This window comes from Sceloporus occidentalis, unplaced genomic scaffold, assembly GCF_023333645.1.
Source record: "Sceloporus occidentalis isolate IW3139 unplaced genomic scaffold, rSceOcc1.0.p SCAF_7, whole genome shotgun sequence".
NCBI lineage: Eukaryota > Metazoa > Chordata > Lepidosauria > Squamata > Phrynosomatidae > Sceloporus > Sceloporus occidentalis.
The window spans coordinates 44853586-44874522 of record NW_028316987.1 but is presented as its reverse complement, the minus strand read 5'-3'; the positions used below and the strand labels follow the sequence as shown (position 1 = coordinate 44874522).

At 43.7% G+C, this 20937-nt stretch overlaps 1 protein-coding gene across 1 annotated transcript in view; it reads right to left on the bottom strand.

Annotated features, from left to right (window-relative positions):
- LOC149309662 (acyl-CoA dehydrogenase family member 11-like) overlaps window positions 1-20937 on the bottom strand; it is a 47356-nt gene that overhangs the window by 23828 nt on the left and 2591 nt on the right. Inside the window, exons 2-9 of the mRNA XM_089532804.1 lie at window positions 15919-16018; window positions 13797-13922; window positions 11450-11611; window positions 10603-10767; window positions 8723-8870; window positions 2782-2903; window positions 2082-2188; window positions 909-1035 (exon numbers count right to left, since the gene is read on the bottom strand). Coding sequence (XP_089388930.1) covers window positions 909-1035; window positions 2082-2188; window positions 2782-2903; window positions 8723-8870; window positions 10603-10767; window positions 11450-11611; window positions 13797-13922; window positions 15919-16018 — 1057 coding nt within the window. The remainder of the gene's footprint in view (window positions 1-908; window positions 1036-2081; window positions 2189-2781; window positions 2904-8722; window positions 8871-10602; window positions 10768-11449; window positions 11612-13796; window positions 13923-15918; window positions 16019-20937) is intronic.

Below are 20937 nucleotides of genomic sequence, written 5' to 3'. Positions count from 1 at the left end.
GAAGGGGGAAAGCCATAAACAACAGTAACTGCAAACTGAAATATCTTAAGCTATACAGAATAGCAAATAGCATAAAGAGCAAAAATTACAGCACCATGCTTATTTTGCTTCATTGCATGGTCCAGAATTTCAGTGTTTTCAAGCAGCATTTTATGTTCAGGATGTTTTATAATGTATTCAGCTACTGCTGATTTTTCTGGCTGACTCAGGCCTCTTACAGACCGGCCTGAAAGGCCGGCTTGGGGGCAGAGCCGGGGCATAGCGTCCTCATGACACACGCCAGACTCCACCCCCCCCCCCAGGCACCCTGATGCCACACGCTGCTCCAGACAGTGCATGGCATCATGGCACACCTACGGCACTGCGTCCAGATAACTCAGCACCGAAGGAGCACCATATAACCACACCACCATGACTATTGTGCCCTTTTGAGGGTGCAAAAGAATCCACTTTTTTGGCTCCTTTTTGCACCCTCAAAAAAACGGATTGGGGCCTCTGTCAAGCCCCTCAGTATCTCTAGTGTTCCTTGGTTTGTGTTTGAACACTGTGTTTGGTGGTCCCTATGTAGACTTGTTCACGGTTGCATGGTATCCGGTAAACTCCTGCGGCCGTGAAACGGCTGAGTGGATTTTCTTGTTCGGTTTGTAGACCATTTGGAGGTTGTGTTTCTTCATCAGTTTCTCTAGTCTCACTTGATGTATGGTACAAATACCACCACCCAAAGGGAAGATATTTTTGTGTCTCATGTTTGGAGTCACAATTCAGTACCACACACCGTGAGGTAGCTTGGTTCACTTTAGTACTCATTTTTATAAAACAAAGCAAAAGCAAAATACATTCCTGTTCATAAAGTTATGGAAGGACCTCAAGTTTAGTCTGTTTGCATCAACCTTCATAGTACATCTCACCTTTTCTGCTGGAAAAACATACTTTTTCATGAATTCCTTCACCTTCTGAAGCACTTCCATGCCCTCCATAGATTGCTGAAACCCTTCTCCTGTGCTATAATATGGAGTGCCAGTGGTAAGAGATGTTCTGGAAAAAAAATGAAAATGAGGCAAGAATAAAACCACTTCAACAAATATGTAAATTTTAAATTAAAAAAAAAAACAACCTTCCCAATTAACTGCTTGTTAAGGATGAAATCAGTTACATGGAATGAGACTGTGTTTCTTCTATTAAGGAATTGAATATTTCTGGCCTTTTAATCAGCTTGCTCAAGAGTTATGACGCTGAAGCTGCAATTAGTACATTTGAAGGACCAGTCATTAGGCAGCAGTAGTACCTAAACCACAAGTGCTGACAAATGGAAAACAGCAGTGAGGTTTTGGAGGACAGAACTGTGTATGTTGCTCAGCCTGCTCTCTGTTCCCTAAGTTATCCTGCCACCATCAGGTGCACTGGAGGATATTGCCTCATTGCCAGGGTTGAAATAAAATTTAACAGTCTACTCAGTAAGCTTCTGTAGATGCAATGGAAGGGTTTTTTTTTTCTTTTGCTTCAGTCAGCAGAATGATTTTAGTCAGCCTTGTAAGCCTACCACTGGTCCTGATGTCCTAAAAGTTTTGCAAATACAAATTACATCTTTCTCTTTGGGCTGGAAAACATGTAATTTATTCATGTGAAATGGACTAGGATGGGGCAGACTTTCAACCTTCATGATTTACTTTTCACTTTAATCCCAAGATCCAACAATTAGAGCCCATTGCAGAAGACATGTTTAGAATTTCATGAATTCCTATTCCAGGCATTTGAGTACATAGCTGAATGAAATGTACTTCCTCAGTTGCTCATATACTCACACCCAGCACATACTGCAATCTCAGTTACTTTGGCATGGACTAAGTACAGTTGGCCCTTCGTATACCACCCCCTTCCCATGGATACTAAAAACCATGGGACCTAAATAAAAAAAAATAAAGTCCTGTTGGTTTTAATGGCAGCACACTGTGCATGCACACACTGCCATTGGGGTGAATGGGGCAGGGTCATCCACGGATGCTCAAATCCACAGACGACAAGCTTGTGGTTGGGATGGGTGGACTGTACATGTTTAAAACCTTCCAAGAAATTGTGCTTACTTTTTTGTTAACTGCAATCCAGCTTCTGCTAAGGGTTTTACCATCTTACCAAACTCAACACTGCTTTCAGCAGAAGAATTTCCAAGGAGATATCTGGCATACACGCCCTAAAGAACAAATACATTAAATCTTGAGTTATGAAACTAACAGTTCATATAGATTGATTTGGTTGTGCTTTTTTAAAAACATGAAAGACAAATGTAAACAGTGGCTAAAGAAAGAAATGGCATTCCATCACTTCCTCCTGCCTCTGGAATTCAGAACATATAGGTTCTTCTCACATTACACAGTTACAGCAATGTGATTCCATTTTACCTGCTGTGGCCTGTAGTTTGGTGAAGCATTAGAGTTTGAGCATTCTAGCTGAAAATTCCAAATGCTACCATGGCAGTTAAAGTGGAATCAGTGCTTTAATTGTGTAGTGTGAAAAGGCCCTAGACAGCAAATCTGTCTAAATACTATAATGATGGCAGGTACCTGAATTCTCCTTTAGCAGCATGCAACTGCTATAGTATAGTACAACCCAAACAAACAAATCTTCCACTGAAATAATTGGCAAAGTATCAAATTTGAGGAATTGTTGCTAGCTAAAGTAGCTCATCATTATCTTTACTATTTGTTACAGATTGCTTCAGTACCATTAAGCATTTCCATCTGAAACTAAAAAAAAAATTCATGTATTCATGACAGTGGATATTACCTGGCTTATTGCTGCTAATTTAAAATATGAAAGTGCAAGAAAGAAATTCAGGTCAGGCAGAGCAGAGCTAATATCCCTGCAGTGAGAGTAAACCATGCTCAGTTCTTCAAATGAAGGAATTCCTAGAAAAACCACACAGAATAATGTCAATACTTGGCTTTGGTATACAGTTTTCACAGGTCTTTATTTAAAAAAAATTATAACACTCAGATATACTAGATATCTCTCTGCCATCATGGCCACTGGGGATTCTTGGCATTACGGCCCCCAGAAGTGAGCTATTCCAGGTTCTGAGTAGGACTTCTCTTCAAACAGATTGGTGCAGTCAATATAGCATTTACACAAGGATATCTGCTAAAAGAAGGTTATGTGGTCTTCCTCACTACTGTAGTCCACTTGGTCCCTGGTCTTTCTGGGGGGGACTCATTTCTCAGGAAAGGCTTGGTGGGGAGGAATCAGTAGGAAGAGATAATCAAGAAATTCCTCGTTTATCAATGTTCATGTGCAAGCATCTTTGCATTCAGATTTCATTGGATATGACTCAATGTAACTGGGGCTCATTGAGAACAAACTAAACCAAGACATAACTCATAACCCAGCTCCACCAAGGCTAGCCTGAAGATAGAGAGCCCTCCGTCCATGATAACGTCATCCTTCGGTCTGCAAGGGAGTGAGCAGGCAGGCCCAGCCCCATCAGGGCTAGCCTGAAGAAGAAGAAGAGCCCTCCCTCCAGTCCTTCTGCCTTGGTCCAGGCCTCAGAGGGAGAGAAGAACCATTGGACCTCATCCCCTTTCCCAACACCATTCCCTTCTCCTTTTGTGTCATGTCTTTTAGATTGTAAGCCTGAGGGCAGGGAATTGTCTAATTAAAAATAATTATTGTAAGCCTCTCTGATAGCCTTTAGGGCTGAAGGGAAGGGTACAAAGAGAGTAAAGAAAATTCAGGCACAAGTTACTAATGTGATAAAAATGTTTCAATCTGATGTATTGGCTGGTGGAACAGGCAAAAATCTGACTTCATAGAAAGGGCAATGGTGGCCCTGCTCTCATTCCCCCCCCCCTTTTTTTACAATGTTCAGTAGATCTTGTTTCCTAATAAATGTGTTTACGACTTCCGGTTGGTGATGGCGCCGCTAAGAGCAAACTTTTAGCTGTCCTGCTAAGGGTTGCTCGCACAGCGTGGTTTTGGCTGTCAAGAAGACATCAGAGACAGCCAATTTTTGCATCTCCGTGGAGGGGAAACGCGGATGGGTCCTACAGGAGTCTGATTCCCACTCTCTTGGGCAAGATTGACAACTAAATTGCCATTAGAGGTGGAGGAGACCGGAGGACAAACTGCACCCACGCTGATGCTGCCATAAGGCTCACAGGCACAGCCAACTATACATGAACGGTAATCCACTACAATCCTGAAAACCTTTAAACTGATACATTTACTTTTGACTTCAAAAATTGCCTGAGAGACACTTTTTATTTGGAATAACAGGAAACCAAGAGTTAAATTGAAAATTTTACAAGATAGGAAAGAGAAAGGAGGATTAGGCCTACCAAATTTCAAGATATATTATAACGCATGTTGCTTAAATTGGATAAAAGATTGGATACAAGTTAAAAAACATAAATTATTAGAGTTGGAAGGGTTTGACAATATTTATGGGTGGCATGGATATCTAATATATGATAAGATTAAGGTAAACCAAAATTTCAATAATCATTTGATAAGAAAATCACTTTTTAGAATATGGACAAAATATAAACCACACATTACGCAAAAAATACCCAGATGGACATCAATTAATGAAGCGTTTTTCAGAAGGGAAAAAATGAAAGAATCAGACTGGGTAACATATGAAGACATACTGAAAAAGGAAAAAGGGGAATATAAATTAAAAACAATGGAAGAATTAATTGAAGAGGGGATGAAATGTAATTGGTTTCTGTACATGCAAATGGTGGCTAGGTATAAATCAGACTCCAAAGTATCCGAAATCGAAAAGGAAGAAACACAATTAGCAAAAATAATAATAAATGAGGAAGAACATAAAATATCTAAACTATATAAAGTATTATTAGATTTAGAAATGGAAAGTGAAACAATAAAACATTTCATGATAACCTGGGCACAAGATATAGGAAGACCAATTATGTTAGACGAATGGGAGAAAAATTGGAACAAAAGGATTAAATATACACTCTGTGCTGATATTAGGGAAAATTATTACAAAATGCAATATAAATGGTATCTAACACCAGAAAAAATCTGTAAGATAAATAAAAATCAGAAACTAGAATGTTGGAATTGTAAAAAAAATGTAGGAACCTTCAAACATATGTGGTGGGAATGCAAGAAAGCGGAAACGTTTTGGAAACAAGTGTATGAAGAAATGGAGAAAATTCTAAACATCAAAATAAAGAAAGATATATTATTATCTCTATTAGGGATAATAAAAGATGATAATGCCGAGAGAAGATATGGTAAATTGATATTCTATATGATATCAGCGGCAAGAATGGTTTATGCAAAAAAATGGAAAAGCAAAGAAAACCCAACACTCATAGAATGGTATGATAAGATATATGATATCATGATTTCAGATAAACTGACATATTTGCTTAAGAATGAATCACCTAATGAAGTTGAGAAACAATGGGAACCGATCATGAAATACCTAATGGAAAGGGGATAAAGGAAACCTGATTAAGATATAAGAATGATACAGGATAAATAAAAGAACTATAAATCGCTAAGGAATTAAAGGTGTTAAGACAATATTGGCAATTGTTTGTATATAGAAACATTAACGTCTATAATATAAAGTCAGATAACAGGACACTTAAGTGAAGATACGGTTAATAATAATAATAATATTTATGCAATTATATAAGAAAATAGATATGGCAAGCTCTAGTAAGGTATATGAAAAAAAAAAGATAATATGAAACTGAACAGGAATTAAAGGAAAGTCATAATAAATGATGTAATTTAAATATTCAGTTTAAAGGATGGGAAGATGTTTTTAAATAGTTTACTTTATTTTTATTTTTTTGTTTATTTGTTGATGTTAATTTTGTTTTTTGTATTTTTAATATTTGATATATAATTTGATTATGTAGTGGTTTTGTACTGTATCTATTGTTTGATTGTTTGTATTTTAATAATAAAATTTAAAAAAAATAAATAAAATAAATGTGTTTACAACTGCAATGTAAAAACACGTTCCTGAACAGTTTCTGTTTTTGTTTTTATGTTCCTTTCCTTTTAATGGAAAATTCCTTTTAACGAAAAATTATACATACACACCACATCTAACATTTCTACAGAAACTGTTTCTAGAATAAAATTAGCTAAATGGTTCTGGGAAATTAGGTGCTGGTGCTGCTGCAGATATGCTTCTGGATATGCTGTATCAAGCTTATTTTAAACACGTATCAGTTCACACCAGGGGTAGGCAACCTTTTTGAGCCGGGGGCCGGGTTGGTGTCCCTCAGGCGACTGGGGGGCCGAAGCCGGGGGGTGGAGCTTCAACCCTCCGGGGCGGGGCCATGTGCGGGGGGTGGAGCTTCCACCCTCCGGGGCGGGGCCATGTGCCGGGGGCGGAGCTTCCACCCTCCGGGGCGGGGCTGCGTACCGGGGGCGGAGCCTCCACTCTCCGGGGGCCAGGCCTCCCCACCTTTGCTGGCCCCTGACGGGGCCCCAGGCCCCGTCAGAGACCGGCAAAAAAGCTGGTGGGGGCCACCAGCGCTGGAGGGCCCCCTGGAGGGCCCCAGCGACAGCACCGGGCCTCCCAGAGGCCCCCTGCCGTCCCTCGGAGCCCTCCTGGAGGGCCCCAGGGATGGCAAAGGGCCCTCCAGAGGCCCCCTGCCGCCCTCGGAGCCCTCCTGGAGGGCCCCAGGGACGGCAGCGGGCCCCCCAGAGGCCCCCTGCCGCCCTCGGAGCCCTCCTGGAGGGCCCCAGGGACGGCAGCGGGCCCCCCAGACGCCCCCTGCCGCCCTCGGAGCCCTCCTGGAGGGCCCCAGGGACGGCAGCAGGCCCCCTGCCGCCCTTGGAGCCCTCCTGGAGGGCCCCAGGGACGGCAAAGGGCCCCCCAGAGGCCCCCTGCCGCCCTCGGAGCCCTCCTGGAGGGTCCCAGAGACGGCAAAGGGCCCCCCAGAGGCCCCCTGCCGCCCTCGGAGCCCTCCTGGAGGGCCCCAGGGATGGCAGCAGACCCCCTGCCGCCCTCGGAGCCCTCCTGGAGGGCCCCAGGGACTGCAAAGGGTCCCCCAGAGACCCCCTGCCGCCCTCGGAGCCCTCCTGGAGGGCCCCAGGGATGGCAAAGGGCTCCCCAGAGGCCCCCTGCCGCCCTCGGAGCCCTCCTGGAGGGTCCCAGAGACGGCAAAGGGCCCCCCAGAGGCCCCCTGCCGCCCTCGGAGCCCTCCTGGAGGGTCCCAGAGACGGCAAAGGGCCCCCCAGAGGCCCCCTGCCGCCCTCGGAGCCCTCCTGGAGGGCCCCAGGGACGGCAGCAGGCCCCCCAGAGGCCCCCTGCCGCCCTCGGAGCCCTCCTGGAGGGCCCCAGGGACGGCAGCGGGCCCCCCAGACGCCCCCTGCCGCCCTCGGAGCCCTCCTGGAGGGCCCCAAGGACGGCAAAGGGTTCCCCCAGAGGCCCCCTGCTGCCCTCGGAGCCCTCCTGGAGGGCCCCAGGGACGGCAGCAGGCCCCCTGCCGCCCTCGGAGCCCTCCTGGAGGGTCCCAGAGACGGCAAAGGGCCCCCCAGAGGCCCCCTGCCGCCCTCGGAGCCCTCCTGGAGGGCCCCAGGGATGGCAGCAGGCCCCCTGCCGCCCTCGGAGCCCTCCTGGAGGGCCCCAGGGACTGCAAAGGGTCCCCCAGAGACCCCCTGCCGCCCTCAGAGCCCTCCTGGAGGGCCCCAGGGACGGCAAAGGGCCCCCCAGAGGCCCCCTGCCGCCCTCGGAGCCCTCCTGGAGGGTCCCAGAGACGGCAAAGGGCCCCCCAGAGGCCCCCTGCCGCCCTCGGAGCCCTCCTGGAGGGCCCCAGGGACGGCAGCAGGCCCCCTGCCGCCCTCGGAGCCCTCCTGGAGGGCCCCAGGGACGGAAAAGGGTCCCCCAGAGGCCCCCTGCCGCCCTCGGAGCCCTCCTGGAGGGCCCCAGGGACGGCAGCAGGCCCCCTGCCGCCCTCGGAGCCCTCCTGGAGGGCCCCAGGGACGGCAGCGGGCCACCCAGAGGCCCCCTGCCGCCCTCGGAGCCCTCCTGGAGGGCCCCAGGGACGGCAGCGGGCCACCCAGAGGCCCCCTGCCGCCCTTGGAGCCCTCCTGGAGGGCCCCAGGGACGGCAGCGGGCCTCCCAGAGGCCCGCTGCCGCCTTCGGAGCCCTCCTGGAGGGCCCCAGGGACGGCAGCGGGCCTCTCAAAGGCCCGCCGCCGCTGCCGCCGCGGCTGCCCATCGCGGCTTTTCGCCGCTCTGGGCGCCGCCATTTTGGGCGGCAAAATGGCGGCGAAGTCTCGCGCGACCTCCCCCAAGGTCGCGCGAGATTTCGCCGCCATTTTGGGTGAAAAAATGGCGGCGCCCATAGCCCGAGAGGCCGCTCTGGGCGCCGCCACTTTTTCAGCTAAAATGGCCGCGAAGTCTCGCGCGACCTCGAGGGAGGTCGCGCGAGACTTCGCCGCCATTTTGCCGCCCAAAATGGCGGCGCCCAGAGCGGCGAAACGCCGCGACGGGCGGCCGCCGCGGCGGCGGCAGCGGCGGCAAGGGGAGGCAGGGGCCGGTCGCCAGGCCTCCGTGGGCCGCATCCGGCCCGCGGGCCGGAGGTTGCCGACCCCTGGTTCACACAGTACTTGCCAACTTGTGGTAAGAAAATGGCAGTCCCCTATTTGCACAAATTATTGCTTAAAACATAAACATAATAGTTTTTGAAAGCGAAAGCATTGGCTAGAAAGAAGGGTACATACAGTACCTGCAACATTTCCTACATTCTTGAATATGTTAGATGCTATATGGATTGGAGGTCTGGGAGAAAAGGAGAAAGAAACCATATAAGCCAAGTCTGCCAAAGGATGCCCCACAGTTGAAAGTTCCCAGTCTAGCACAGCCACAACACGAGCCTACAAATGGAAAAATACAGGCATAAAGACCTTGAAGAAGTGACTATAATGATAACATTTCAAGCACATATATTTGCATATATACACCATCACATCCATATTTATTCACACCATCTGTAAAGAAAGAAAAAAAGTGATTCTTTCAAGGTAACAGAGGTTTCCCCCCATTTTTGAGGATAACTGAAATATAAAAAAGCTCCTGAACTGTGTGCTAGTATTGCTTCATTTCCATTAAAGCCACAGAGCCATGCCTGCTTGTCATAATATTTCACTGACAAACTGCTTTAGTCTTAGTTTTGTCACTGAGTGGTTGTCTACACTGATTTTTTTTAAATCAGCTTCATTTTGCATTTCAGGGAGAAATGTGGGATATAAATCCTGGAAATAAATAAATAAATATTTCTGGTCTGCAATAATCCTTGTTAGTGGCACAGCTACTTGAAATAAACCAGACCCACACATCTCCTATGTCCAAATTCAAATCAGAGGTGTAGGAAGTTGGCTTGTGTTGAGCATCATGTTAGAGTTGAGATCTAAATGTATCAGCTAAGGTTGGATTATGAGGGCCAGTGTGGTGTAGCAGTTTGAGCATTGGACACTGGAGACCAGGGTCCAAATCCCCGCTCAGCCATGGAAACTCACTAGGTGACCAGGGGCAAATCACATTTGCTTCAGATGAAAGCAAAGGCAAACCCCTCTGAACAAACCCTGCCAGGAAAACCCTGTGGTAGGTTAATCCTCGGGTCACCATAAGTCAATAACAACTTAAAGGCACAAAAGAACAATTTACACAGCATCATTCTCATAACATGGGACCCAAGATGGCCTACAATAACATTCCATGTACCTGTCCAGCAAAAGTTTATAAGGAAGTTTATAAGTTTTATAAGCCCATTTCACAGCTAGCTAAAGTACCAATTAATTTGTCAGTAACCATCTAACAGTTAACACTGCATAAAATCTAATTAATGCTGGTACCTATCAAATCACTAGGCCTGTTACAGACTGCCAAAATAAAGCTGCTTCGGGTCTCTTTGGAGGTATGCTATTTAAATGATGCATGAGTCCTAAGAGTCCGGAGGTAGCGCCAAAGCCACACTCCAGTCCTAAGCACTGGAGTGCAGCTTTGGTGCAGCTTCCAGATTCTTCAGATGCATGCATCATTTAAACAGCATACCTCCAAAGAGACCCAAAGCAGCTTTATTTTGGCAGTCTGTAACAGGCCTAGATTAGCTTTTAGTACCACAACCAAATTTGTGCCACATCATGTTTGCACAATGCATGAAGAAGCCCGCACTTGCAAGGTCTCTCTCCCCTCTCCATTCCTTGTCCTTAGCATAGTCATTTCCTCATTCACTTCCAAATTAGTGGCAAACTACCAACTATACTGAAATTAGGATTGCAAATTCAGTCCAAACTGTATCTATGTTGTCTATGCCAATGGTAAGGAACATTTGGCCCTCCATTTTGACTACAATTCCCACAATTCCTAACTACTGCCAGTATCTGGGCCACTGGAAAGCCAGTGGCCTCTCACATGTACAAATTAGTTTTGAGAATTCTCTGAAGATGCCAGCCACAGATGCTGGCGAAATGTCAAGAATAAACTCTTCCAGAACATGGCCCCATAGCCTGAAAAACCCACAAAAAACTAAGGACGCCGGCCATGAAAGCTTTCAACTTCACAGTATTGAGAATGCTACAAGCATAACTGAAGCCACCTGACAGATACCTCTCTTGGATGAAAGATGATATTGTCTAGTCTAAAGTCTCCATGGACTAGCTTTTCTTCATTATCACCAGGTGGCAGGTTGTTCATTAACCATTCAGCCAACTGATTCATTGCAGGAATCTCAACATGAGCAGCTGCTTCATACTGTCTTCTCCAACCAGATACCTAAAAACCAATTCCAAATGGAAATGTTATTTGTATTTCCTGAGACCACTGAGAATTCTCACACACTCATGGACCCAATGAAGTTGGACCAGGTCAGTTCTGCTTCAATGTACCATAATTTGCCAACCCTCCAAAAAAGCATGGGACATGATTTGTCCTAATAAATTACATTATATGCAGGTGAAAGTATTCCATTGGAAATAATCAGTATATTTTTTTGTTGGGGACTTCTTTCAATCCCCTCCCTTGTTTCTTTATAGAAGAACAGAACATGGCAAATAACTGAAATCTGAAGACACTAAAATTTGGGTTTATAACTGTATAAGTAAAAATGCCACAGAATGTCAACACTCAACATTTATTTCTTTAGGGATTCTTCAAAGGAAGAAAAGAAAAAAGAAAGAGACTGGAACTAACATGTGTTTTAGGGTTTCATATTATCAAGAAAACTAACTTTCTTCTTTAAAAACCAAATAGTCTGAAATGCAAAATAAATTAATTCTTTATGCAAGTGGCAAGGAGACCATCTGCATACAAAACACTGGCATAAAGTATCATATGTCATATCATGTCTGTGAGCCGCCTTGGCTCCCTCTGGGGAGAAAATATAAATGAAATAAGATAAGATAAGATAAAATAAGATAAGATAAGATAAGATAAGGTGGATAGTTTAGGCATTTACCTGTCTCTTACAGAAGCCAGCTCCTCGTCCATAGCCTTGAAGCCCAAGTGAATTCACATTGAATGAGTGTAGCCGGGCTAAGGTTTCTATGAGAGCAACATACAAGGCGGACCGCTCTGCTGGGCTTACTTCAGGAAGTGTCCTGTCCCGAAAAATGCGACCCTATGGACATTGTGATTCAGACATTAGAAGGTGGAGAAGCAAGTGGAAAAATTAAAACTTGACAAAAGTGATATTAATTGAATATGACAATATTCATTTTGAATTCAGTTACTTATTTTCTGTATTTTAAAACTTCAAACTTGGCTTGCCAAGCTGCAAAGCTATTTGGGAAATACCAACAATAACTCACTTTCCACATTGGCACTATATATTTATTTTTAAAATGTATACCCTTTCCTTCAGTGGTTGATTGTCATTCTCAGGTAGGTTTGCAAAATAATTTTTAAAATGCTGTACAAAAAATTATAGGAATATTTTAGTAATGTCTCTGACAAAGAACTTCCTTTTTACAAAGTCTTTTTAAGACCACACGGCCCCCTTTTCTTCCTATCTAGATGGAAGTGTTTATTTTATTTTTTTAGCAATATCAGCACTGTGAGTTCTGTGAAGAAGAGCTGAAGAAACATAGACTTTCAGTGATGGGTTGCAACAGCAGGTGTGCAGCACACAATGCAATAAAAGCCTGAGCTAACCTAGCCGATCGTAAGGTCGTCATGTCTGCTTGCCTACAGTAGGCAAGATAAACAGTATTTGTCTGTATGCACAGACAATAAAACAGAGAGAAAAGGGAAGAGGAGACAAGCTGGAGAGAGCCAGTGTGATGTAACAGTTTGAGCACTGGACTAGGATTTTGCAGACCAGCGTTCGAATCCCCGCCCTAGCATAAAAACCCACTGGGTGACCTTGGGCAAGTCACATTCTCTCAGTCTTAGAGGATGACAATGGGCAACCCCCTCTAAAGAAACTTGCCAAGAAAACCCTATGATAAGGTCGTAGCCTTTGGGTCATCATGTCAAAAATGAATTGGAGACACACAACAACAACAGATAAACTGGCCTCACTAACTACCCCTAGAACGTTAAAAATGGTTTGGTCATGAAAATGTAAAGCAGCAGCTGGAAAAGAAAAAGTTGCCCCTAAATTCATTTTGGAAGGTTACTTTCATCTCTAGAAAGTTCAAAATGTCTTTGTTTACTTATTCAAAGCAGTGGTGTCACCTAGTGCAGTAATTCAGGGTGCCCCCCCCCCCCCCATTTACCTCCTCCCATTTCACACCATACAGAATACTTAGTAATGGGGGGGGGTTTGCATTAATGTTACTCATAAATCATAATCCCCATATACCACTGTATGTAATTATACCTTCAAATTACAATATCATACACACAACCTAAATGTATCAATGGCAGTGTGTGCACACTGCCAAGCCACTATTATGGACAGCCTCTGTTGTCCTGTGGTGGTGCCATGTTACTATTGGGGACTACGTCGGCTTGCCATCCGCAGATGCTTGAATCCGTTAGATGGCAAGTCCACAGATACTGAGGGCCGACTGTGTACATCACAAGGTAAAAACTCAAACCAACTTTGATTTAAAAAACAAAACAACCCACAAAATAGCAACATGAAAGATATTTAAAAAAAATTAAAATAGTGAACTCAGCACTCTCTAAGTGGTTTACAGTCTGTAAGCCAGTTGCCCCCAACAAGCTGGGTGCTCATTTTACCGACCTATGAAAGGATGGAAAGCTCAGGGGCTGTACAGACCGGCCATTAAGGCTGGCCTGGGGGTGGAATCGGAGCATGGTGTCCATACGACATACACCCTGACTCTATCCCCTGGTCAGTGTGATGCCATGTGACACACCACAGCAGACGGCATCACAGCTAGATGATGCAGCGTCAAAGGAGTGCCGAAAAGCTGCAGTGCTGGCAGCTACAGCACTCTTTCCAGCACACAGAAAGGAGCCTCTTTTTGGGGCTCCTTTTTGCACTGCGGAAAGTCAAGATTGGGGGCACAGCGTGCGATTTCCGCAGCCCCGATCCAGCACAGAGAAGGTTGGCTGCAGGCCACCCCTCAGTCAACTTTGGTGCCCTGGGATTGAATTTACAATCTTGTGGCTACAGTACCAGCATTTAACCACTGCGCCACCAAGGCTCCTTGAAAATGGGATAGGAACAGCTGGGTAAACCTTGCTCTTACAGATGTTCAGGATAACTCCTGTCATCCTCAATGATTTCCCATGCCAGCTGGGGCTGATGGGAGGTGGTGGGATTCCAAGACTATCTCATCCTTGTTTTAAAAATTGTATGCAATCAGTGGATCTGAAAGCAAAGTACTAACCTGCACATGTTGCATCACATAGAATTCTGTTCCAATCACAGAAACATCATTACAGTATAAGAGGGGCTCAGGAACAGGAAATCCAGCAGCAAGCAAGGCTTTTTGAACTCGATATTCTCTGTCAATCTAAACAGGATATAACAGGAGTAAGTTGTAAAGACATAAATGACTGAAGATGTGTTCACAGAAAATTATGTGCCCAACCCTTTCAGATCAGTAGAACTGAATAATTCAACTACATGTTTGATTCTTACAGAATACAGTTCCATCCTATAAATCACGTGATGACGGCAACGTATACCTTGCATGTAGACACCCTTCCCTACATCCCCAGCACTAGAAAAATGTATTTTTGGAAAAACATGGAGAGTAACCAACCTCCAGGAATGGTTATTATCATTGACTGCAAGGAACTACAGTAAGTCTTCTTTACCAAGAATATGGGGTGGAGTGAGGGATTAATAACTATAGGTGAACATCCAGTTACTTCACATTTTGGGAAGAAATCCCCCAATTTACATTTACATTTATGTTGTGGGGAGGTTAAAAGGGGCCTAATTGGCCTGCATGCCTACCAAAGTTGCCCACCCCATTATATATGTTATACTAAGTTTAGCGGCGATTACTCCAAGGTTGGTATTGGACAATTTGCTGCTTAAGGGAAATAACAAAATGGTACCCATTTCATGTACAGAAACCAACTATATTAGCAATAGAGAAACATATTCCATAATACTGTAAGGAAGCAAACACATGACAGGCAGTACACATGAGAGCACATATGACAGATAGTACTCTAAGAAAACAGAATGCTCGGATATTCAGGAGGAACGGGAATGCTTGTGCCTGAGGCACGTGCCTTGTTTTGCCTAATGGCAAGCTATTTCTCCAGACAAAGTGTGTATGATTACAGTGTTAAAGTTGCAATCCTATGCCCAGTTTCCTGAGAGTGAGCACCAGTGAAATCACAGGACACAATGTCTTTATCACAATCTTTAGCGCCTACCCTGAAATGCTAAAGGTGCTTCTGGGATTTGTGGTCCTCCTAATGTTAACTGGACTCGGCCGCCTATCATACTACTATGACCAATGTCAAATATGCTGGGTATTGTCAGGAGCATCACTACCTATGGTGACACCCAGTGTGGAGGGTTGATGTGGGGCGGAGAGGCTGCCCTGCCCCTCCTGCTAACTTGTTCACCTGCACCACCCTTCCCAGCCAACTGCCCCCTCCCCTGGCTGCCTCCTACGCCAGTTGCTCCCTTCCCTTGCCTCCTCTCCCCAGTCGCTGCTTCACCCCCTCGCTCGGCCATCTGCCCAGGGTGGCTGGGCAAGTGAGGCATTAGCTGGGGACAGAAGGAGGGTGTGTCACCCTTCCTTCTCCTCTATCACCAAGTTTCTTCCCCAGGCATAAAACCCCCTGATGGTGCAGCTGAGAAGGGTGACTATTTGCCCCTCCTGCAGCTAAGGGGAAGAAGGATCCAACTAATGTTACCCCTTCTCTGGAATGTCAGCCAGTGCAGCTTGCGCTCCCACACTGCGCCCCCCCCCCCCCCGTGACACCATCGGGTGTTGTAGTCTAACAAAATCTAGGGGGAATAGTTTTTCTTACTCTAATCCAGTGGTTCCCAACCTGTGCTCTGAGGAGCCCGCATGTATTTCCCAAGTGCTCTGCAGCCCAGAAAATGAAAGAAATAAAAACTGAATGAAAATGACTTGAAAATGGTGGATTTGATGATCTGTGGAGGGGCAACCCGCCACTGAGGTGAATAGGGTGCACTCTCATGGTGCACGCCCTATGCTCTTGTGCAGGAGCACGCCCCATTCATTTCAATGGGGGTTGACTATCTGTGAGTCTTCTAACTCATGGAGGGGGGGTCTAGAACGGATCCCCCGTACGTTAGGAGGGTTGACTGTATTCTTATATATACTCCTAAACACCATTAACTTGTAAAACATAGGGTAGTCCTCTTAGGGTCTCCGCCATAGAAATAAGAGTCAAAAAGGTTGGGAACCCTGCCCTAATCTGTCCAAATTATGAATGCTAATACTAACCGCATCAGCATTTGCAAATACGGAATCATTCAGCCTTAAGGGAGTGTAACTACTAATTTTAACATACCCTGTGGGCTTGAGGAAGGAGAGGACCATGAGGTTTCTTCCGAAGCACATAGGTTCTTGAGCCTTTCTTCAAGTAAAAGGTTGGGTTTGACTGTCCGGAGCTAAATGAGTACAGATACAGATTAGTGATAACAGCTAATATGAACCAGAGAGAAATGCATACATTTAAGTCCCATTTTATTTCACTTCAAACTATTTCAAAAATATTCTTTATTAACTGATAGATTCTGAAATAGCAAATAATCAGTAAAAATGCTATTATCTACAAGGCAAGCTCTAATTTCAAACTGATGAAAATAACGTAATCAAAACCGAACCCCAAGAAAACAGCAATCTCTTTAAGACATCAGAAACTCTCCAGATAGGGGCTAAGTCATGTACTCTCTCAAGGCACGGTTGAAATGGAGGACACGTCCTGGAAAAGGAAGACATCTGGTCACCCTGAGTTCATGACATCTTGATGCCTAGGGGAATGAAGCAAATGTTGTCTAGTAGTCCAAGGGCTGGAACAGACGGGCAGGGTCCACACACCCCTAGTGATGCCACTGGTACCTGGTGCGATTGCATTACATCATTTTTAGGTACAGAAAATCATGTACTGTACTGCACTTTTCTGGACACCTGCTACTTTTGTGAAGCCATGAAGGTGAGAGGAACAAACACCTAAAGTCTAAAAGACAGTTGGACAGTTTAATGATTATAGCACAACATGGCTAAAGCAAACTAGGGATAAAGAGGAACAATGGGATTGTGAAGGATTAACCAGAACTGTGGAAACTTGCCAGGAAGGCAGGAAGGCAGGAATTAGTCAATGAACTAGTTCTGGAAATTATTAAGAAAGGTAACTTGAAGAAAGGATGTTGCTAAAACTATGCATTTTTGAATGTATAAAAGGTTTGAAGAAAGACAATTGGGTGTGACAGTCTTGGAATTGCCATGTAGGCAGCTGTCACCCCGTACGGAGAATAAAGGTGTGCTTATTTTGAGCTACAGTTGGACTCTGGACTTTCTTTGTTGCTGGGTGCTCCAAGGACCCTTCCGGCATAGGTTGGGAGGGCTTGCTACCCTCCCCCTTGAAAGGTAACAAGTAAAAAAAATATAAGGTATTGTAAGAATCCAGATGGCTTCTTCAAGTTGTGAAAAGGTCCTCTAAAATTCTGAGCATGTTTCTACATGTTTTCATGCAGCACATTTCCCACAACCAGCAAAATAACTTGCAACATTGCAACCCAGCCAACCAGCCAGCCAGCTCAGGGAAAGCTGTATGAAGAGAAGTCTGCAGGGAATAAATTATACAAAAATTGAAGCTTGGCTCTGAGATAAGGGAAATGATGATGTAGGCCTGATACAGCCAGGCCAAAATAAAGCTGCTTCAGGTCACTTTGGAGATATGCTGTTTAAACGTTGCATGCATCCTAAGAGTCCGGAAGCTGTGACAAAGCTGTGCTCCAGTCCTTAGGAATGGATCGTGGCTTTGGTGCAGCTTCCAGAGTCTTAGAACGCATGCAACATTTAAACAGCATGCCTCCAAAGTGACCCGAAGCAGTTTTATTTTGGCTTGCCTGTATGGGGCCATAGAAACAGGGAAGAGCTGTAATTGAGACTCTCTGCCCAAAGAAAGAGATGACTATGGTTTGGGAGAGCTGTGAAGATTTAACTAGTTCAAGATTTTAATTTTAATTATTCATGTGTGTCTTAATAGGCTTCCACTATTTGTTTTTTTTAACCACTGCCTCTGTCTGTGCCTATTAAGTTGATGGAGAGTCTGGCCATGTTTATTACAGTGAATCCATCAAAAGTATACATCCTCTGGTTTAAATGGGGGGCGGGGGGCAGGTATCACCTTAAGGCTCAAGTACGCAACTCAGGAAGGAATTAAGAGGGACAAAGTAAGTGACAGGAGCTGAAGGTTGATACTGTTGGGCCAGCCTTTAAAGGAATTCCATCAAAAACCAAAACCTTTTTCTTTTTCTTTCATGTTAAAACATAAGTATACAGACAACTAAGTCTACATAACGTAACTTGACATAAAAGTCTACAAATCTAATTAGCACATATGATGTACATAACATACATAACATACAAACATTTACAACAAACATAAAAAAGATATTATAGAATTTTCACAATATTCTTTTATGAATCTTCCTAAATCAGATAAGTTCACCTTGTCTTTGTCAAGTTTCCAGATTTCCTTTATATATATAAATCTCTTCTATTTCCAAATTGTAAATCCCATATTTTTTTTTATCTTCTTATCTCAAATTATTTCAGAGTTATTCAGAATTTCCCCTGAGTCTTATCCCATTTTAATACTAAAGGAAAAGAATAAGAGGGTGGAGGGATTCGTTTCTACTTCCAAAAGGCTAAAAAATTAAAAATTCTACTTCTCCTCCAAAGTAAAAGAAGTATAGATTTTTTTTAATTCCCCTTAGTCAAAGTCCCAGCTCACTATAAAGTGAGGGGATATAATACAACGTCTGACTGAATAATGTCAATAATGTCAACATAATCCAAGTTGGTGCTCTAACTACAGAGGCAGAAGAAGAAAAAATTGAAAGATTCTGTGCTGAAGTCTAGAAGAAAACAGATCAGACACCGGAACAGGACATGTTGATACTTATAGATAATTGGAACACATAAGTAGAAAACAGAGCAGAACCAAAGATTGTAGGAGAATTTGGCCTAAGATCAAGCAATGAAGCAGGAGAGTGATGGACTGAATTATGTGAAGCCAACAATTTGTTCATCACAAACACAATCCCTTTTAATATATATATATATATATATATGTTTCAAATACACCAAAATTCCACAAATATGCAAAAAGGAAAAAAAGAAATAAGAAAAGATTGAAAGATAAACCATAAAAGATTAAGAATAAAGAACAAAGAAGACTTCCATTCTTCCTTTAAAAGGTACATAATATTCTCTCCAAGTAAATATCCAACAAATTCTTTCTTTCCATTCCCTATTTTCTTATTTTTTTTAAATCACCAAAAGTATTTCCCCTCATTCTAAGATTAGCATATCTGGCATTAAGATGTCAATAACTATTGTATTATATTCCTGTAAAATATACATACATCATATTACATTGTAATATGCCATTTTCTCAACTTTAGTACTAAAAACTACCTACATACCTGATTTCATAACATTAAGTTTTGTCCAAGCAGAGTTCAGAAAAGGAAGAGGCATTAGGAATCATATTGCAAATCGGCAAATGTATGTTAGATAATGAAGAGCACCAGAGAATTTCAGAAAAAATCAACCTGGGCTTTATAGATTATTTGGTTGTATAGTTCACTAGAAACCATTGATCGTTCTTAAAGAAATGGGTGTGCCACAACATTTGATTATCTTAGTGTATAACCTGTACTCAAGATAAAAGGCCATCAGGAGAGAATATGGAAAAACAGAATAATATTCAGTTGGTAAAAGGTTAAAGCAAGGCTGTATTTATCACCCTATCTGTTTAGCTTGCAGACTGAAAGAGTAACTTGGAGATCTCACTTTCATAGGGCCACCATAAGTCAAAGACAGTTTGAAGGCAGTTAACAACACAATCATGGCTAATACATTTTACCACATTTTACATGCTATTCCAAAAAGGATTCCTCCATTTAATCCTAGTCTAAGGCAGTGCCCACTATCTCTTCAAGTCTATAGCCTCTGCCTCTTTCATCCCATAGACTACTCCACTTTATGAAGATTAACAATGGTGAGCACATGGAAGAACAGCCCAACTAAGGTAGTAGTAGTAGTAGTTGTGTGCCTTCAAGTCATTTCTGACCTATGGTGACTCTAAGGCAACACTATCACAGGGTTTTCCTGGCAAGATTCGTTCAGAGGGGGTTTGCCTTTGCCTTTGCCTTCCTCTGAAGCTGAGAGAATGTGACTTGGCCAAGGTCACCCAGTGTATTTCCATGGCCAAGTGGGGATCTGAACCCTTTTCTCCAGAGTTAATATCCAATGCTCAAACCAGTACATCATGCTGGCTCTCCCAGAATATCATCTATAATATTCTCTAATTAAACTCCTACACAAACAGATTGCTTTGCTGATAAAACTGACGTACTTTGGGCCTGAATGCCAACTCTGTAATTGATAGTCAAAGCATGTACCATCATGATTTAAAGAGTTTAATCCTCTGACTAGAGAAGGTGATTTCTTTCTCCCATTCTAAATTGTGAGACAGAAACAGCTTGAAAATAAAATACGTGTTTATGTGTTTTATGGCTTAAAAAATAACGTAGTTCCACAGTTCCTACCCCACAAGGTAACTCCTGCTCAAGCATAAAAAAGTATCATTACCAGAATATTCATTTTTGGTAACACTGTTCCAAAGCTGATTAATTAATAGCAACCACAGCAGACAACTACAACAGACAACGCAAAAGTCAGCATGGTGTAGTAGTTTGAGCTTTGGACCATGACTTTGGAGATCAGGTTTCAAATCCCTGCTCAGGCATGAAAACTCACTTGGTAACCTTGGGCAAGTCACACTCTCTCAGCCTCAGAGGATGGCAATGTCAAACTCCCTCTGAACAAATCCTGCCAGGGGTTCATCTTAGGTTCACCATAAGTCAATAACAACTTAAAGGCACAAAACAAAACCTTGGGCAAGTCACACTCTCTCAGTCACAGATGAAGGCATTGGCAAATCCATGCTGAGCAAAAGCTTGGCAAGAAAACCTTGTGATAAGTTTGCCTTAGGGTTGCCGTAAGTCTTAAGAGGATTATAACTTAAAATCAAATTAAAAACAATCTAGTTCTAAATTAGTTACCTTCGAAGGGAACTTAAAACAATTTAGCATGAGACCAGAACTGTATCTGCACTGTAGAAACAATCCAGTTTGATGCCACTTTAACTGCCATGGTTCTGTGCTATAGAATACTGAGATTTGTAATATGTTGTGGCACCAAAATTCTCCGACAAAGAAGGCTAAATGTTCCCGGAATACCATAGCATTGAGACATGGCAGTTAAAGCAGTGCCAAACTGATTTATTTCTGCA